At 41.1% G+C, this 12,758-nt stretch overlaps 1 protein-coding gene across 1 annotated transcript in view; it reads left to right on the forward strand.

The window, feature by feature from the left end:
• The window catches only part of ABCF3 (ATP binding cassette subfamily F member 3), a 1,867,236-nt gene that overhangs the window by 761,398 nt on the left and 1,093,080 nt on the right, over positions 1-12,758 (forward strand). The window contains exon 11 of the mRNA XM_044070185.1: positions 5,558-5,580. Coding sequence (XP_043926120.1) covers positions 5,558-5,580 — 23 coding nt within the window. The remainder of the gene's footprint in view (positions 1-5,557; positions 5,581-12,758) is intronic.

Consider the following 12,758-nt stretch of genomic DNA (forward strand, 5'->3'; position numbering starts at 1 on the left):
CCACTCCCCTCTGAAAGGGAGTCCAGGGCTTTAGAGAGATGGGGTAAAAAAGTGTATACTTCTGCTACCCTTTCTATGAGGGCTTTAAATTGTTAATTTCATATGATACAGTACCAAGAGTATTTGTTAGATGAATTGCATAAAAAAACTGTCTTCACCTGAACCCCTAGATCGCAAATCACTTCAGGATCTGGTACATAACTCTCAACAGGTTAGCAACCATTTCTTGCAGTGTGGTTATGATGCATTGGAAGCTTCATGTAGGTCAGCTATGACAGGTGCAGTCATACGTAGGCATTCTTGGCTGAAGGAACAATCTCTGCCAGACCATGTTAAAGCAAAGCTTCTGGATGCTCCACTGGAAAAGCAAAAGTTATTTGGCTCCAGTGCTCAGGAGGTCTTAAAGAAATTTGAAGAAAAGGCAAAATCTGTACAAACAGTCAAAGATTTTCTGCAAGTCCAACCACCAAGATTCAGCAGAAATTGGCCTTCCAAGAATTGGTCCTTTCCAGACACAGAGAGATTTCAGAGAGGCAAGAACAGGCGTGCCAGAGGTAGAGGGCAAGCTAGAGGCTCCTACAGAGAACGTCAATGGCAGCCTCCCAACCAGAGAGGTAGTGCAGGACCTACACCTGCTGCACAAGGACAGACTCAATGACTTTGACACCGCCAACCAGGGCTCAATTGGAAGCACCTTTGGGTGGAAAGCTTTCCTTATTCTCAGAAAATTGGCACAGTATTACAAGGGACAAATGGACACTACAAATAATAGACAAAGGATACAGGTTCCATTTCCACACATTACCAAAAAGAAAAGGCATGCCAGATCTGCCAACAAATCTCCAACTTAATGCAAATGAAAGCTGTAGAAAAGGTTCCTCTCTCAGAACAAGGCCAAGGATTTTATTCCAGACTATTCCTTGTTCCAAGAAAAGAAAAGCAATGGAGGCCTATTCTCGACTTGTCCGCACTGAATACTTATCTCATTGTGCCAAAATTCAAAATGCTGACTCTACAGCAACTCCTTCCCATGCTGGGCAAGGGGTCTTGGCTGGTAACTCTGGACCTCAAGGAGGCCTACCTGCATGTCCCTATCAGACAAAGTTGCAGAAGACACCTCAGATTTCTTGCAGGTTCAGAGCATTATCAATTCTCAGCATTGCCCTTTGGCTTATCTGCTGCGCCCAGAGTATTCACGAAATGCCTGGCAGCAGTAATTGCACACTGCAGACTTCAGGGGATGCAAATATACCCATATCTGGACGACTGCCTTATACAAGCGGACAGCCTACAAACTTTGGTAAAACACTTGAATTATGCCATCCACCTACTTCAGGCCTTGGGATATACAGTCAACATTCACAAGTCAAGACTTGTTCCATCCCAAAGAATAACTTTTCTGGGTGCGAATCTAGACACAACCACCCAAATGGCTTTCCTCACAGAAGAAAAAAAGTCAACTACCGGATTACTTCAAAAATCTGTCAGCACAAACTCAGCTAACTGCAAGGAAAATCCTGCAGGCACTGGGTTACATGGCCTCTTGCATTCTTCTGATTCCACAAGCAAGGCTACATATGAGGAAACTACAATGGTACCTAAGGAGTTTATGGACTCAGCACAGTCCCAGCTTAGAAACTTTGATACCACTCATCCCATGCCTTCAAAGGGAATTTCTGTGGTGGGCTCAAGCAAGCCAGTCAAACAGGGGTCTGCCCTTCAGCAAACCAATAGCCACCCAAACCATTACAACGGACGCTTCAGACCACGGATGGGGAGCGCACATGGAGGGAAGATGCATTCAAGGACTATGGTCACAAAAAGAACTACTCATGCACATAAACCAAAAGGAAATGCTGGCAGTGATAACATGCAATTGAGGCCTTCAAGCTATTTCTACATCAAGGCCACCTGCTAATAAGGACAGACAACACCACAGTTATGTGGTACAGAAACAAGCAAGGAGGCACCCATTCCTGCCCTCTTTGCAGACTGGCAATGAATCTGTGGGAACTTTCCTTGACACTCAATATAGAGCTGCAATCCCAGTTTGTGCCAGGAAAGGACAATATACTGGCGGACAGCTTAAGCAGAAACATCATAGATGCACACGAATGGATGCTGCACCCAGACATCTTCCTTCAGATAACACAGTCATGGGGGAGGCCAGACATAGACCTCTTTGCCTCCCCACACAATCATCAGCTGAAGAAATTCTGCTCAAGGACATACCACCGACAAGCATGGAAAGTGGACGCCCTCTCTTTCAGCTGGAGAACTCTAACAGTGTATGCATTTCCACCTCTTCCATTAATGACCAAGGTCTTACTGAAGATCAGGGCAGAGCAGCCAAGAGTGATTCTGATAGCTCCGGACTGGCCAAGGCAGCACTGGTACCCATTGCTAAGGAGCGTGTCACGCACGAAACCATGGGTTCTTCCACAATGGCCACTTCTCCTGACACAGCACAATTACAAAACTCTGCATTCCAACCTGAAAACATTGCAACTAACAGCCTGGAAAATACTTGATTCCTCCCCAGGATAAGCTATCCAAGAGAGTGAAGGATATCATCATGGAAGCTCGCAGGCCTTCCACAAGAAAGGCATACTCAGCAAAATGGAAAAGATTTCACACTTGGAGCACCACAAAGGGCCTAGATGCGAAAGTGATGAACATGGCACATATCCTGGAATACTTGGCAGAAATGCTCCACAGTGGCCTGTCTTACTCTTCCATTAAAAGTCATGCTTCAGCAATTTCAGCAGAGTACAACACTGATCCACCTGTCTTCTCTCATCCTCTCCTAAGACAGTTTCTAAGAGGAATTAAAAACATCAATCCTCCAAGGAAACCACCAGTGCCTACTTGGGACCTTAACTTCGTGTTGGAAAAACAAACACTGCCTCCCTTTGAACCAGCAGCATCTGCAGAACTACAGTTCCTGTCTGGTAAGACTGCCTTCCTTCTGGCCATAACCTCAGCAAGAAGAGTATCTGAGTTACAGGCCCTCATGGCAGTGCAGCCATTTCTTATTTTTCATCAAGACAGAGTCTCATTGAGAATCAATCCTTCATTTATGCCAAAGGTGGTATCCAGGGTCTCATTAAACCAAGCTATTCACCTGCCTACCTTCTTTCCAAATCCACAAAACAAAGGGGAAAAGCTTCTGCACACCCTGGACATACACAGACAGTTGCGCTACTACTTGGACAGAACTAAAAATTACAGAAAAACTGACCAGATGTTTGTAGCATATGCTGCTGGTGCACAAGGAAAAGCAATTTCAAAACAGACAATTTCAAAATGGATAGGGAATTGCATTCGTTTTTGTTACTCCTTTCATGGAAAAACTGTGCCAGCTAACATTAGACCTAATTTGACCAGAGCCACAGCCACCTCCACAGCTTTCTTAAGAGGGGTGGCTACCAAGGACATTTTAGAAGCTGCTACATGGAGCTCCGTGCATACATTTTCCAAGCATTACAACTTACCTTTATACTCCAGATCCAGAGCAGGCTTTGCTACGGCAGTCCTGCAGGGCATTTTAGCTACACCATCCTTCACATAGATCCTCCACCCCCAGATTGGCTATGGTATTCTACCCATATGTGATGACTGCAGATGCATCCTTGAAGGACATAGTACAGTTTTGTACCTACTATAAATGTAGATGTCCGATAGGTATGCATCTGCAGTCAGGTTTACCCTCCCTCCTTCCCCTCTGTGGTATTTCTCGGGTACCTTTCCCTCTCATAGGTAGCTGGGGTTATCTATTATGGTGTATTTGTTTTTATATATATATATATATATATATATATATATATATATATATATATATATATTTCTGTGCATGTTTGGAATTTATTGCATTTCTCCAAATTTAGCCTTCCTTAGAGGGCACCTGGCATCTGGGGCAAGAAAAACTGAGGAAGATGGCGTCGGCTGACGCTTTTATACCCCAGGCGCACTGACGTCGGGGAAAGGGCGACATCAGCCGACGCCGGACCCAGACTTTGGAATCCGGCTGACCGAAGGGCTGCCTGAGGCAGGACAACCCATATGTGATGACTGCAGATGCATACCTATCGGACATCTACATTTATGGTAGGTACAAAACTGTACTTTATGCACCATTTTTAATCTCTCTTTTTCTAACTGCCTCGATCCACCGCTCTACCCCATTTGCATTCCCTGTATGCATAAGTTATAAACCTTCCAGAATGTAGAACAGGCAGTCTAAACGGAACTATTTCTATACCCCACTGTCTCACTCAAATGCTATTACCACCTTCATATACTGCACAATACTAATGTCTCCTGTCCTACAGAATTTTATATTACTTAATTTTATTTTTTGAACTTTGTAGAAACCTGTACAATACTAAAATCTCCCCTTCTACGTAATTTTATAACTTCATTATATCTAGTGAACTTTTTACAAACCTTTCTATTCTGAAATGCAAGAACACTGAACTCCTTTACAGCAATGTTTTCCCTTCTACAGTATAATCCCATTTACTTCCTGCAAGGTTTTATAGCTACCAGAACTGTATAGACTTCTAATTGTTGATGTAAATGTTTTTCTGTACATCCATGTCTTGTAATTCTTTGCATTTTTTTTCCTGAGAAGTCTCATTCATGTTTTTCTGAGAACTGTCTGAAATTCGCTTCTTAATATAAACGTACTGTGATGGAGCCTTTCTCCCAGACCCTCCTGTAAAATGGGCTTACCCCACTCTGACTTTCCCAGTCAACAAACATAAATATATATTTGTGCGCGTGTGTATGTGTATATATATATATATATATATATATATATATATATATATATATATATATTTATTTATTTATATATTGCTTCTTGAAACGGGATCATAGGTGGTTAGTTGGCTCGCAGTCCAGAAGACTGTTGTGCCAATCCCAAATTCTCAGCTGCCCCCAAGCACTATCTGATTAAGTCACTTGCTTAAGGAAAACTAGGACTAAGGGAATTGAACCGTGTACCACAGGAACTAAGCTCACAGCCTTATTTAACCCTCTGGAGCAAGGTCCATTTAGATTAGTATTCTACACTGATAAATAAAATAAATGAAATGAGAGTTCATTCTGGAAGCAGTTGTAATGGCTGTCTAATGTTGCTTTACCTGGATTTGGCTATATGTGATTGCTGAGTTGAAGACTACATGCTGTTGATGGGAAACTATATTTTTAGTTTTGTGGATAACTGCCAACTGACAAGAAGACCTCTTGCTAACCCTTGCACAGTTGAAAAGTTTATGTTCAGGTTTCAAATAAAGTATGATAGCATTTTTTGGGCATATCTTGTGTGAGATTTTGCCTATTCCAGCTTTACCTGAGCAGTATAGATGTGTTGGATCAGTACAGTCTTTCCTTCTTTAAGGGGAGGTAACAGACTTATTTTGTGTCTTAAGAAATTAATACATGGTTTCCTTCAGTGTGCATCAGTGATACTTGCAAATCTTTAGTGTAGTATTTTGTGTCAGCATGAGATGTGAAATAAATGTGAATGTAACACTGTGCTCTCTTTTTCCAGACCTGATCTGCTTTTACTTGATGGTAAGTGATTGTTTTTTTTTTCTGATATTGATTTTTGTAATGGTGATATATTTTATTTTAGCAAATTCATTTCTTGCTGAGCCAGTGAATACAGATAACTGCAAGTCAGCATTGCTTGTATATTTATAAATGTTATATTAGCACGTTTAAGTTATTTCTTGCAATACTGATAATGAGTCAGCCTTTAGAAAAATGCCTTTTTTGTCATTTTAATATTTCTTTAAGGTTTGCATTATTGATAAGAACTTTTGAGGCAGGGCCACCATGGCACAAATCATAACATTTGGATTACTTGCCTGCGAAGCTGTATCAGTACCACCAGTTGTTTCCATGACTGTGTGGTCCATTTGTGCTGACTAATTCTGATTTAGTGATGGCATTAGTATTTGTTGTGCCTTAGCCTCAAAGCCAGCTGATCAAGTCATCTGCTTATCTCCTTATTGACCATTTCATTGCCAGCTCAAGCAAGTGCCCGGTAGCCCATTTGTAGTGGAATCATGTGGTGGCCAATATGCCCTTTCTCTGTTGGTTTGAGGGTCTGTGGCTGTGCTTTTGTGACATTGCCTTGGAGAGTGTGTTCCCAACTTAAACTTGCTGCTCTTAGACCACACAAACTCAACATGTGAGAGATGCAACTATATTAAGAACCTTGAATCCACACTCACACACCATTCAGTACATATGACAATGAGCAGGTCGTCAGCATGCACTACTTGCCTCCTACTCCACCCAAACCTACATCCCATATACCTACATATGGTGGAGGTCCTCACCAGAAGCATGCCTAAATAACAGAGACCTCCCAAACACAAGCACGCTACACAGTACTTCTTGTGCAGAACACAATACACATAACAGCTCGCATACCAGTGTCTCACCTGTCAAGCCCTTAAGGCAAAGCACAAAACCAAACATATTAGTCATAGGTGACTAGCTGACTAGCTATATGTCTCTTAACTACTTTGTTCTTCCTACCCCTTCATCTCATTAGCTGTAATTTCCTTCCTTGTTAACCACAATACTATTTCCCTCTAGAACATCTTATTTTTGTACTAGCATGCTATCTTATGCCTGTACTCTGCACTGCTGAATTTTTTTTTTTTTTTTTAACTGCGAAAACCAGTAATATGAATTGTAAATCTGACTTTGTTTTTGTATTGTTAATGTTACCTTATTTTGCTATCTTGTTAACATCATAGTTATATCTCATCTCCCCGTGCCTCTACTGAAAATGGGCATGTATCCAGTTAGACTAGCCCGGTCAACAAATGTCAGATAAAATAAATAAATAATAAATAGGTGATTCCATCGTAAGAGACACAGATGTCCCTCTCACCAGGCTGGATAAGGAGAAGGTCACGGTCAGGTGTCTGTCAGGTGCCAGGATCTGCCATGTCACACATGCACTCAAGTCTGTCAACAGCAGGTACTGTTATGACTCTGTCATAGTCCATGTTGGTGTGAATTACTTGAGACGTACCTCTCTGGACTATATGGAGAGAGACATGATGATTCTCAGGTTGTGCGTCTCAGGCTGGTATGTCCCTTGCCTTAAGCAGCATTTTACCTTCACCTAGGAAGATGCCTCAGTACAAACAGAAAATGATTGACTTCAATATTTGACTTAGTTTCTGGTGTCACTCCAAGGGGATACAGTATCTTTCGACCTGGGATGACATGATCGACAGACCTCGATGCTTTGCCAGAGATGGTCTTCATCTCTCACCCCTGGGATTTCAGCTACTGATCAAGGCTCGTGCCACCCCCATAATGCCTTTTTAGGCAGTGTTTCTAGGACAGAATTCCCAATGTAAGTACTCCATCCAAGAACAACCTGAAGGTTTTACTGCTAAATGCTAGGAGTCTTTTAACACGAAAATGCATTCACTGAAAGCAGTCCTCATCTTGGAAGGCATAGACATTTGTGCAGTCACAGAGACCTTGTTTAAGGCTGTGGAGAGCAGCCTAGCCATATTGGGCTACACCTCCTTCCACACATTCAGATCACAAACTGAAGGCGTGAAAGCTAAAGGAGGCAGTGTAAATTAAATACACCTCCAGATTGCATAGCACAACTCACTGGAGATACTTCAGGTGCAATTAACTGTTGGTAGGACACCTATTCAAGTCCATTGCCAGCTACAGGATCCCCTGCATGAGACAGGGCATCCACTCTTCCTATTTGGATCTACATGAGTCTATCAAGGTAAATCCGAACACCATGGTTTTGGGTGACTTGAACTACCCATCCATTGACTGGGCAAATTACTCATGTGGAAACTCACTTGCCCAAAGGTTCCTCGACTTCATTAACTACAATGCCCTGGACCAACAAGGAGTGACGGCATCCTGGATCTGGTGCTTACCAGTATGGGGGACCACTGTAGCACCCAGACTGTGAGGTCTTCCCTGGTGACATCTGCCCATAAGTCAGTCTCATTCGAAGTTACTATTGCACCCCCCCCCCCACCCCCCGGTAGGACAAACTAAAAAAAACTTCTCCAAAGCAGATTATAACCTCTTATGGGATGGTATAAATAGCTTCACTGCACCTCCTCCCACAGATGGAACTGACAACTATGCTGAGTTCTACTCAAATGCTTTATACAAATAACTTGAACAACTACGTTGACTCTGCCATAACTGATAGGTCCAAAACAAGCTTCGCAAGGAAGAGCAAACCTTTCTGATGGACAAATGCCATTAACAGGTTTTACAATAAGAGGAAGAAATTGCTGTCTAAAGAGTAAGAGGGAACGAGCCCCAAACTGGAAACACACCTTAAGCTTAAACAAGCAAATAAGACTCCTTGTGAAGTCCTCCAAAGCTAACTACAAATCAGAAATGCAAATGAAAAGGCTGCCAAATCTCGGATATACCAGTGTTCGTAAAAACAAGTAAAATAAACAAACTGAGAATAAAATACGAGCACTGGAAGCAGGGAGCATCAGTAAAACAATATTTATTATGGTAAGTGCATTCACAACAATAAATATTCACTTCATCATACCAAGACAAAATTAAAACACATTATAAAAGATGTTACAACCAATGAAAAGACAGCAGTAAAAAACACCCACCTAAAAGAAGTTAAACACAAAAAAGTCCTATTAAGAATAATAATACCAAAAAAAATATTAAAACATACAAATACAAAAACTTGCAGCAGAAGAAACTGTACAGAAAATATATGCATATATAAATATATAAAATAGTTGCTTCTTAATCCCCGTGATTTCAAAATGGGTTTCAGGGAGACATGATCATTAAGGCCAGAGCCCCCATCAGACCTCATCCTCAGGATCCATTCCAGCTCAGCTGTTTGTCCTGTTCTTTAAATCACCTAACCTAGAACTCCTATAGACCCTGTCTATGATACAGAACCTAAACTCATGGGAGGCCCCTTTCTCAGACATGTTTTGCAAGAGCATTACACATATATTGTATCTTAATAAAATGTGTTCCCTAATACATTCTTTCAACCTACGATTGCTCTTCCCAATATAAAAAACATGAAGAAATCACACAATGAGCCAAATATATAATATCCTTTGTGTTACAGTCGGCCCTGACTCTAAAGTCAAATTTAACACCAGTATCTGGATTGGTAAAACGACTACTGCTATCAGTATAAGTACAAAAACATCTATTACAGGGAAAAGTGCCCAGAGTGCCACCAACTAATCTAGATTTCCTAAATCTGTCTGGATAGCATAACATCCTTTTCAAATTTGTCTTATTTATGAAGACAGAGGCTGGGCATTCCCCTTCAAGTACCTTTGATCTTGTCATCTGTATGAAGTATAGGCCAGTGCTTTCTAATAACATCTGTAACAATATTGACATTGCTATTATATTGTAAGGAAAAGGAAAGGCCTCTCATTCCCCTGACCTCAACCTCATCAGCATCCACTATGCCCGTGGCCCTCGAAAAACATGATCTGGCATGTGAAGACCTCATTGGGTACTTAATGCTAGCCCCTGTTCCACCTCCTTCCGTTTGTATCCACAATGCAAAAAACGGTCCTTCAGAGCAACAATCTCCTTATTAAAACCTTCCTTACATACATTCAACCTAGACGCATGCATACCCTGGCCTTTCACAATATTTGTAAACACATGCCGGGGATGCATACTACTATGCAAAAGGGAATTCCTTTAACATCTCCTCCAGAACAGTCTTGCATCAAAAGACATATTGTGTCTAAACACCTCAACATCCAAAAGTTCAATTTTGGTGGATGAATATTTAACAGAAAACCTAAGGAAGGATGTGGTACTATGCAAAATGTGATAAAACCCAAAAGATCTTTGACAGTACCTGTCCACAACATAAAGATGTCATCCGTACTGGGAGTTAAAAACTAATGTAGGTGAAAAAGTCATGATAGCCAATTACATACATGTTCTCCCATTGAGCTAAGATCATATTGGCGTACCTGTTAGCACAAGGAGTGCTCATAGTTACACCAGAAGTTTGCAAAAAATACTTATCAAAAAGCACAAAATCCAAGGAACGGTGTGCTAGAAAAACTCAAGCACACACAAGGAGCACCAAACACGATGTAAACCAGTAATGATTTATTGACACAAAATATATTTTGTTGTGTCAGTCATTACTGGTGTACATCGTGCTCAGTGCTCCTTGTGTGTCCTCGAGTTACAGATTATTATCAAAAAGGAAAACATTATTAAGTACCAATTCAAGAAACAAACCAAATCAATTTGAATTCCGTCAAACATACTATGTTCATTAAGGTATGCACAAACCTTTCCAAACCCTCCCTATTAGGAATGACAGTAAACAAAGATGCAATGTCCAGTGTGACTAATAGACAAATCAGTAGGCAATACAGTATTACTGACTTACACATATAGATTCTGTAAAAACTGCTTAGAATCTTTCAACACAGCCGCAGACTTATCCAAAAGAGGTCTAATCTGCTTCTCAATATAAATAGAAAAAAGGTCAGTTAACCACCCTCCCCCAGCCACAGTGGGTCTAAGACGGGGGGAGGGGGGTGTACTTTAGGAAGGCCATGGAAAGTGGGAACACATGGGGTCTCCGCAGTTGGGTAAGTAGCCAACTCTAGTAATAAAGCCACTGAGTAAACAATTATTCACAGTATTCTGTGCACTATGTATCATACTCTGGATCTCAGCCACATCAATCTTTATATATACATTAGTATCAGATAGTACAGTTCTAATAGAAGAATAATAATTAATGATCATGTCTCCCTGAAACATATTTTGAAATCGTGGGAATTGAGGAAGAAGTAAACATTTTATATATTTATATATGCATATATATTTTGTAAATTTTTTTCAGCTGCAAGTTTTTTTATTCGTATATTTTTATTATGTTTTTTGGTATTTTTATTATTTTTAATAGGACATTTGTGTTTAATTTCTTTAGGAGGGTGTGTTTTCATTGATGTCTTTTGATTGGTTGTAATATCTTTTAATAATGTAAGTGTTTTAATTTAGTCTTGGTTTGATGAGGTGATTTTTATTGTCATGAAAGCGCTTACCATAATCAATCCTGCTTTACTGACTCTCCCTGCCTCCAGTGCTCGTATTTTATTCATAGTTTATTACAAATCCAAATTAGCCTCCTCAACTAAGGACAATCATAAGGCATTCTTTAGTTACACCTGTAACATAAAAGGAAAAGCTCAGATTTGTGCTAAACTGGTATTTAATGATACCTGTCTTCCACGACAGGTTGTGAACACCCTCTTTAAGGTCAAAAATGCATCATCCATGGCACCTCATAACATCTCTGGCTGAGTCATACTTGGGCTGAAACAAGAATTAGCAATGCCATTGGGTACTGTTTTCACTCAGTCTAAGCCCTGGCTTCATCCCAGCTGAATGGAAGAAGCCCACCATTGCTCCCCTTGTACAAAGGTGGTGCTTCCACTGACCTCGGGAACTATAGACCTATTAGCTTGACTAGCCTCATCTGTAAGAGCATGGAGCGAATCATCATGGACCTTATCAACAAAGGCAATGGTAACCTCCAAACACTTGACCTTACTCAGTTTGGATTTGTCAAAGTGTGATCATGCGTGTTAAACCTGGTGGACTTCTTCAAGACAGTCACCAAAGCCATGGTGAGGGGATATCTGTGAATATGGTCTACCTAGAATTAGCCAAGGCTTTTGACACTGTCCCCCACTCAAGCATAATTGAAGAACTTGCCCAGCTGTGCATCAACTTGCCAATCATTAGACTGGTTGCTAACTGGCTAACTAATAGAACCCATATAGTCAAAATAGGGGAATCCACCTCCAACAGCAGACCTGTAAACAGTGGTATTCCACAATGATCAGTCTTGGGACTTCTGCTATTTGGAATCTATTTCTTCAAAGTGCAAGCTAAAACTAAAGATCTGTGGCTGACAAAGTTTGCTGATGACTGCAAACTGGGAGTGATCACAGACTCTCCAAGCTATGTCAGCATCCTACAAGAGGGTCTTGCTCAAGCAAATGACTGGTGCCAAAGTCATGGCCCTAAACTCAATGCAAAAACATGTATTACCATCCCTTTCGGTAAGAGTAATGTTCCTGCTAACTACCACATCAATAACCGGTACCCTAAGTATGCACTCTGTGGTGACAGAGCTGGGCACACAGATTGACAGCAACTTTACCTTTGATCACCGTGTGTCCACAGTGATAAGAAGGGCATTCTATATTGCTCATCTCATAAGTAAGGGCTTTGCCTCCAGAAAAGAAGTCATAACCTCCCTGTACTGTTATCTCATCAGGCCAGTAATTGAGTACAACGCCCCTTTTGGTATTTACCTTTCCAGGCACCTGCAGCAATTGGAGAGACCACAAAGGTTCCTCACAAGGAAAATTCATGATCTTCAGCATCTATCCTATGAGGATTGTCTGAAATCAGTGTCACTTTATTCTGTTTCATACAGACTACTCAAAGGAGATCTCTGCCTTGCATGTAAGGCAGTCTTTGACCCTGCTTTATTGGAAATGCTGCATATCCGAAAGTCAAATTGTGTACACTGGTTACTCGCTCTAATGACCTTAACCTGGTATGTGACATTAATAGAACCTGCTGGAGGGAGAGATTTGCCTCCCAGAGGTTGCCACACCTTTGGAACAGACTCTCGCTTCATGTCAAGCAGAGCACCTCATTGGTCCTCTTTAAAA

The sequence above is a fragment of the Protopterus annectens genome, chromosome 4.part1, assembly GCF_019279795.1.
Source record: "Protopterus annectens isolate FY-2018-M chromosome 4.part1, PAN1.0, whole genome shotgun sequence".
Taxonomy (NCBI): domain Eukaryota; kingdom Metazoa; phylum Chordata; order Ceratodontiformes; family Protopteridae; genus Protopterus; species Protopterus annectens.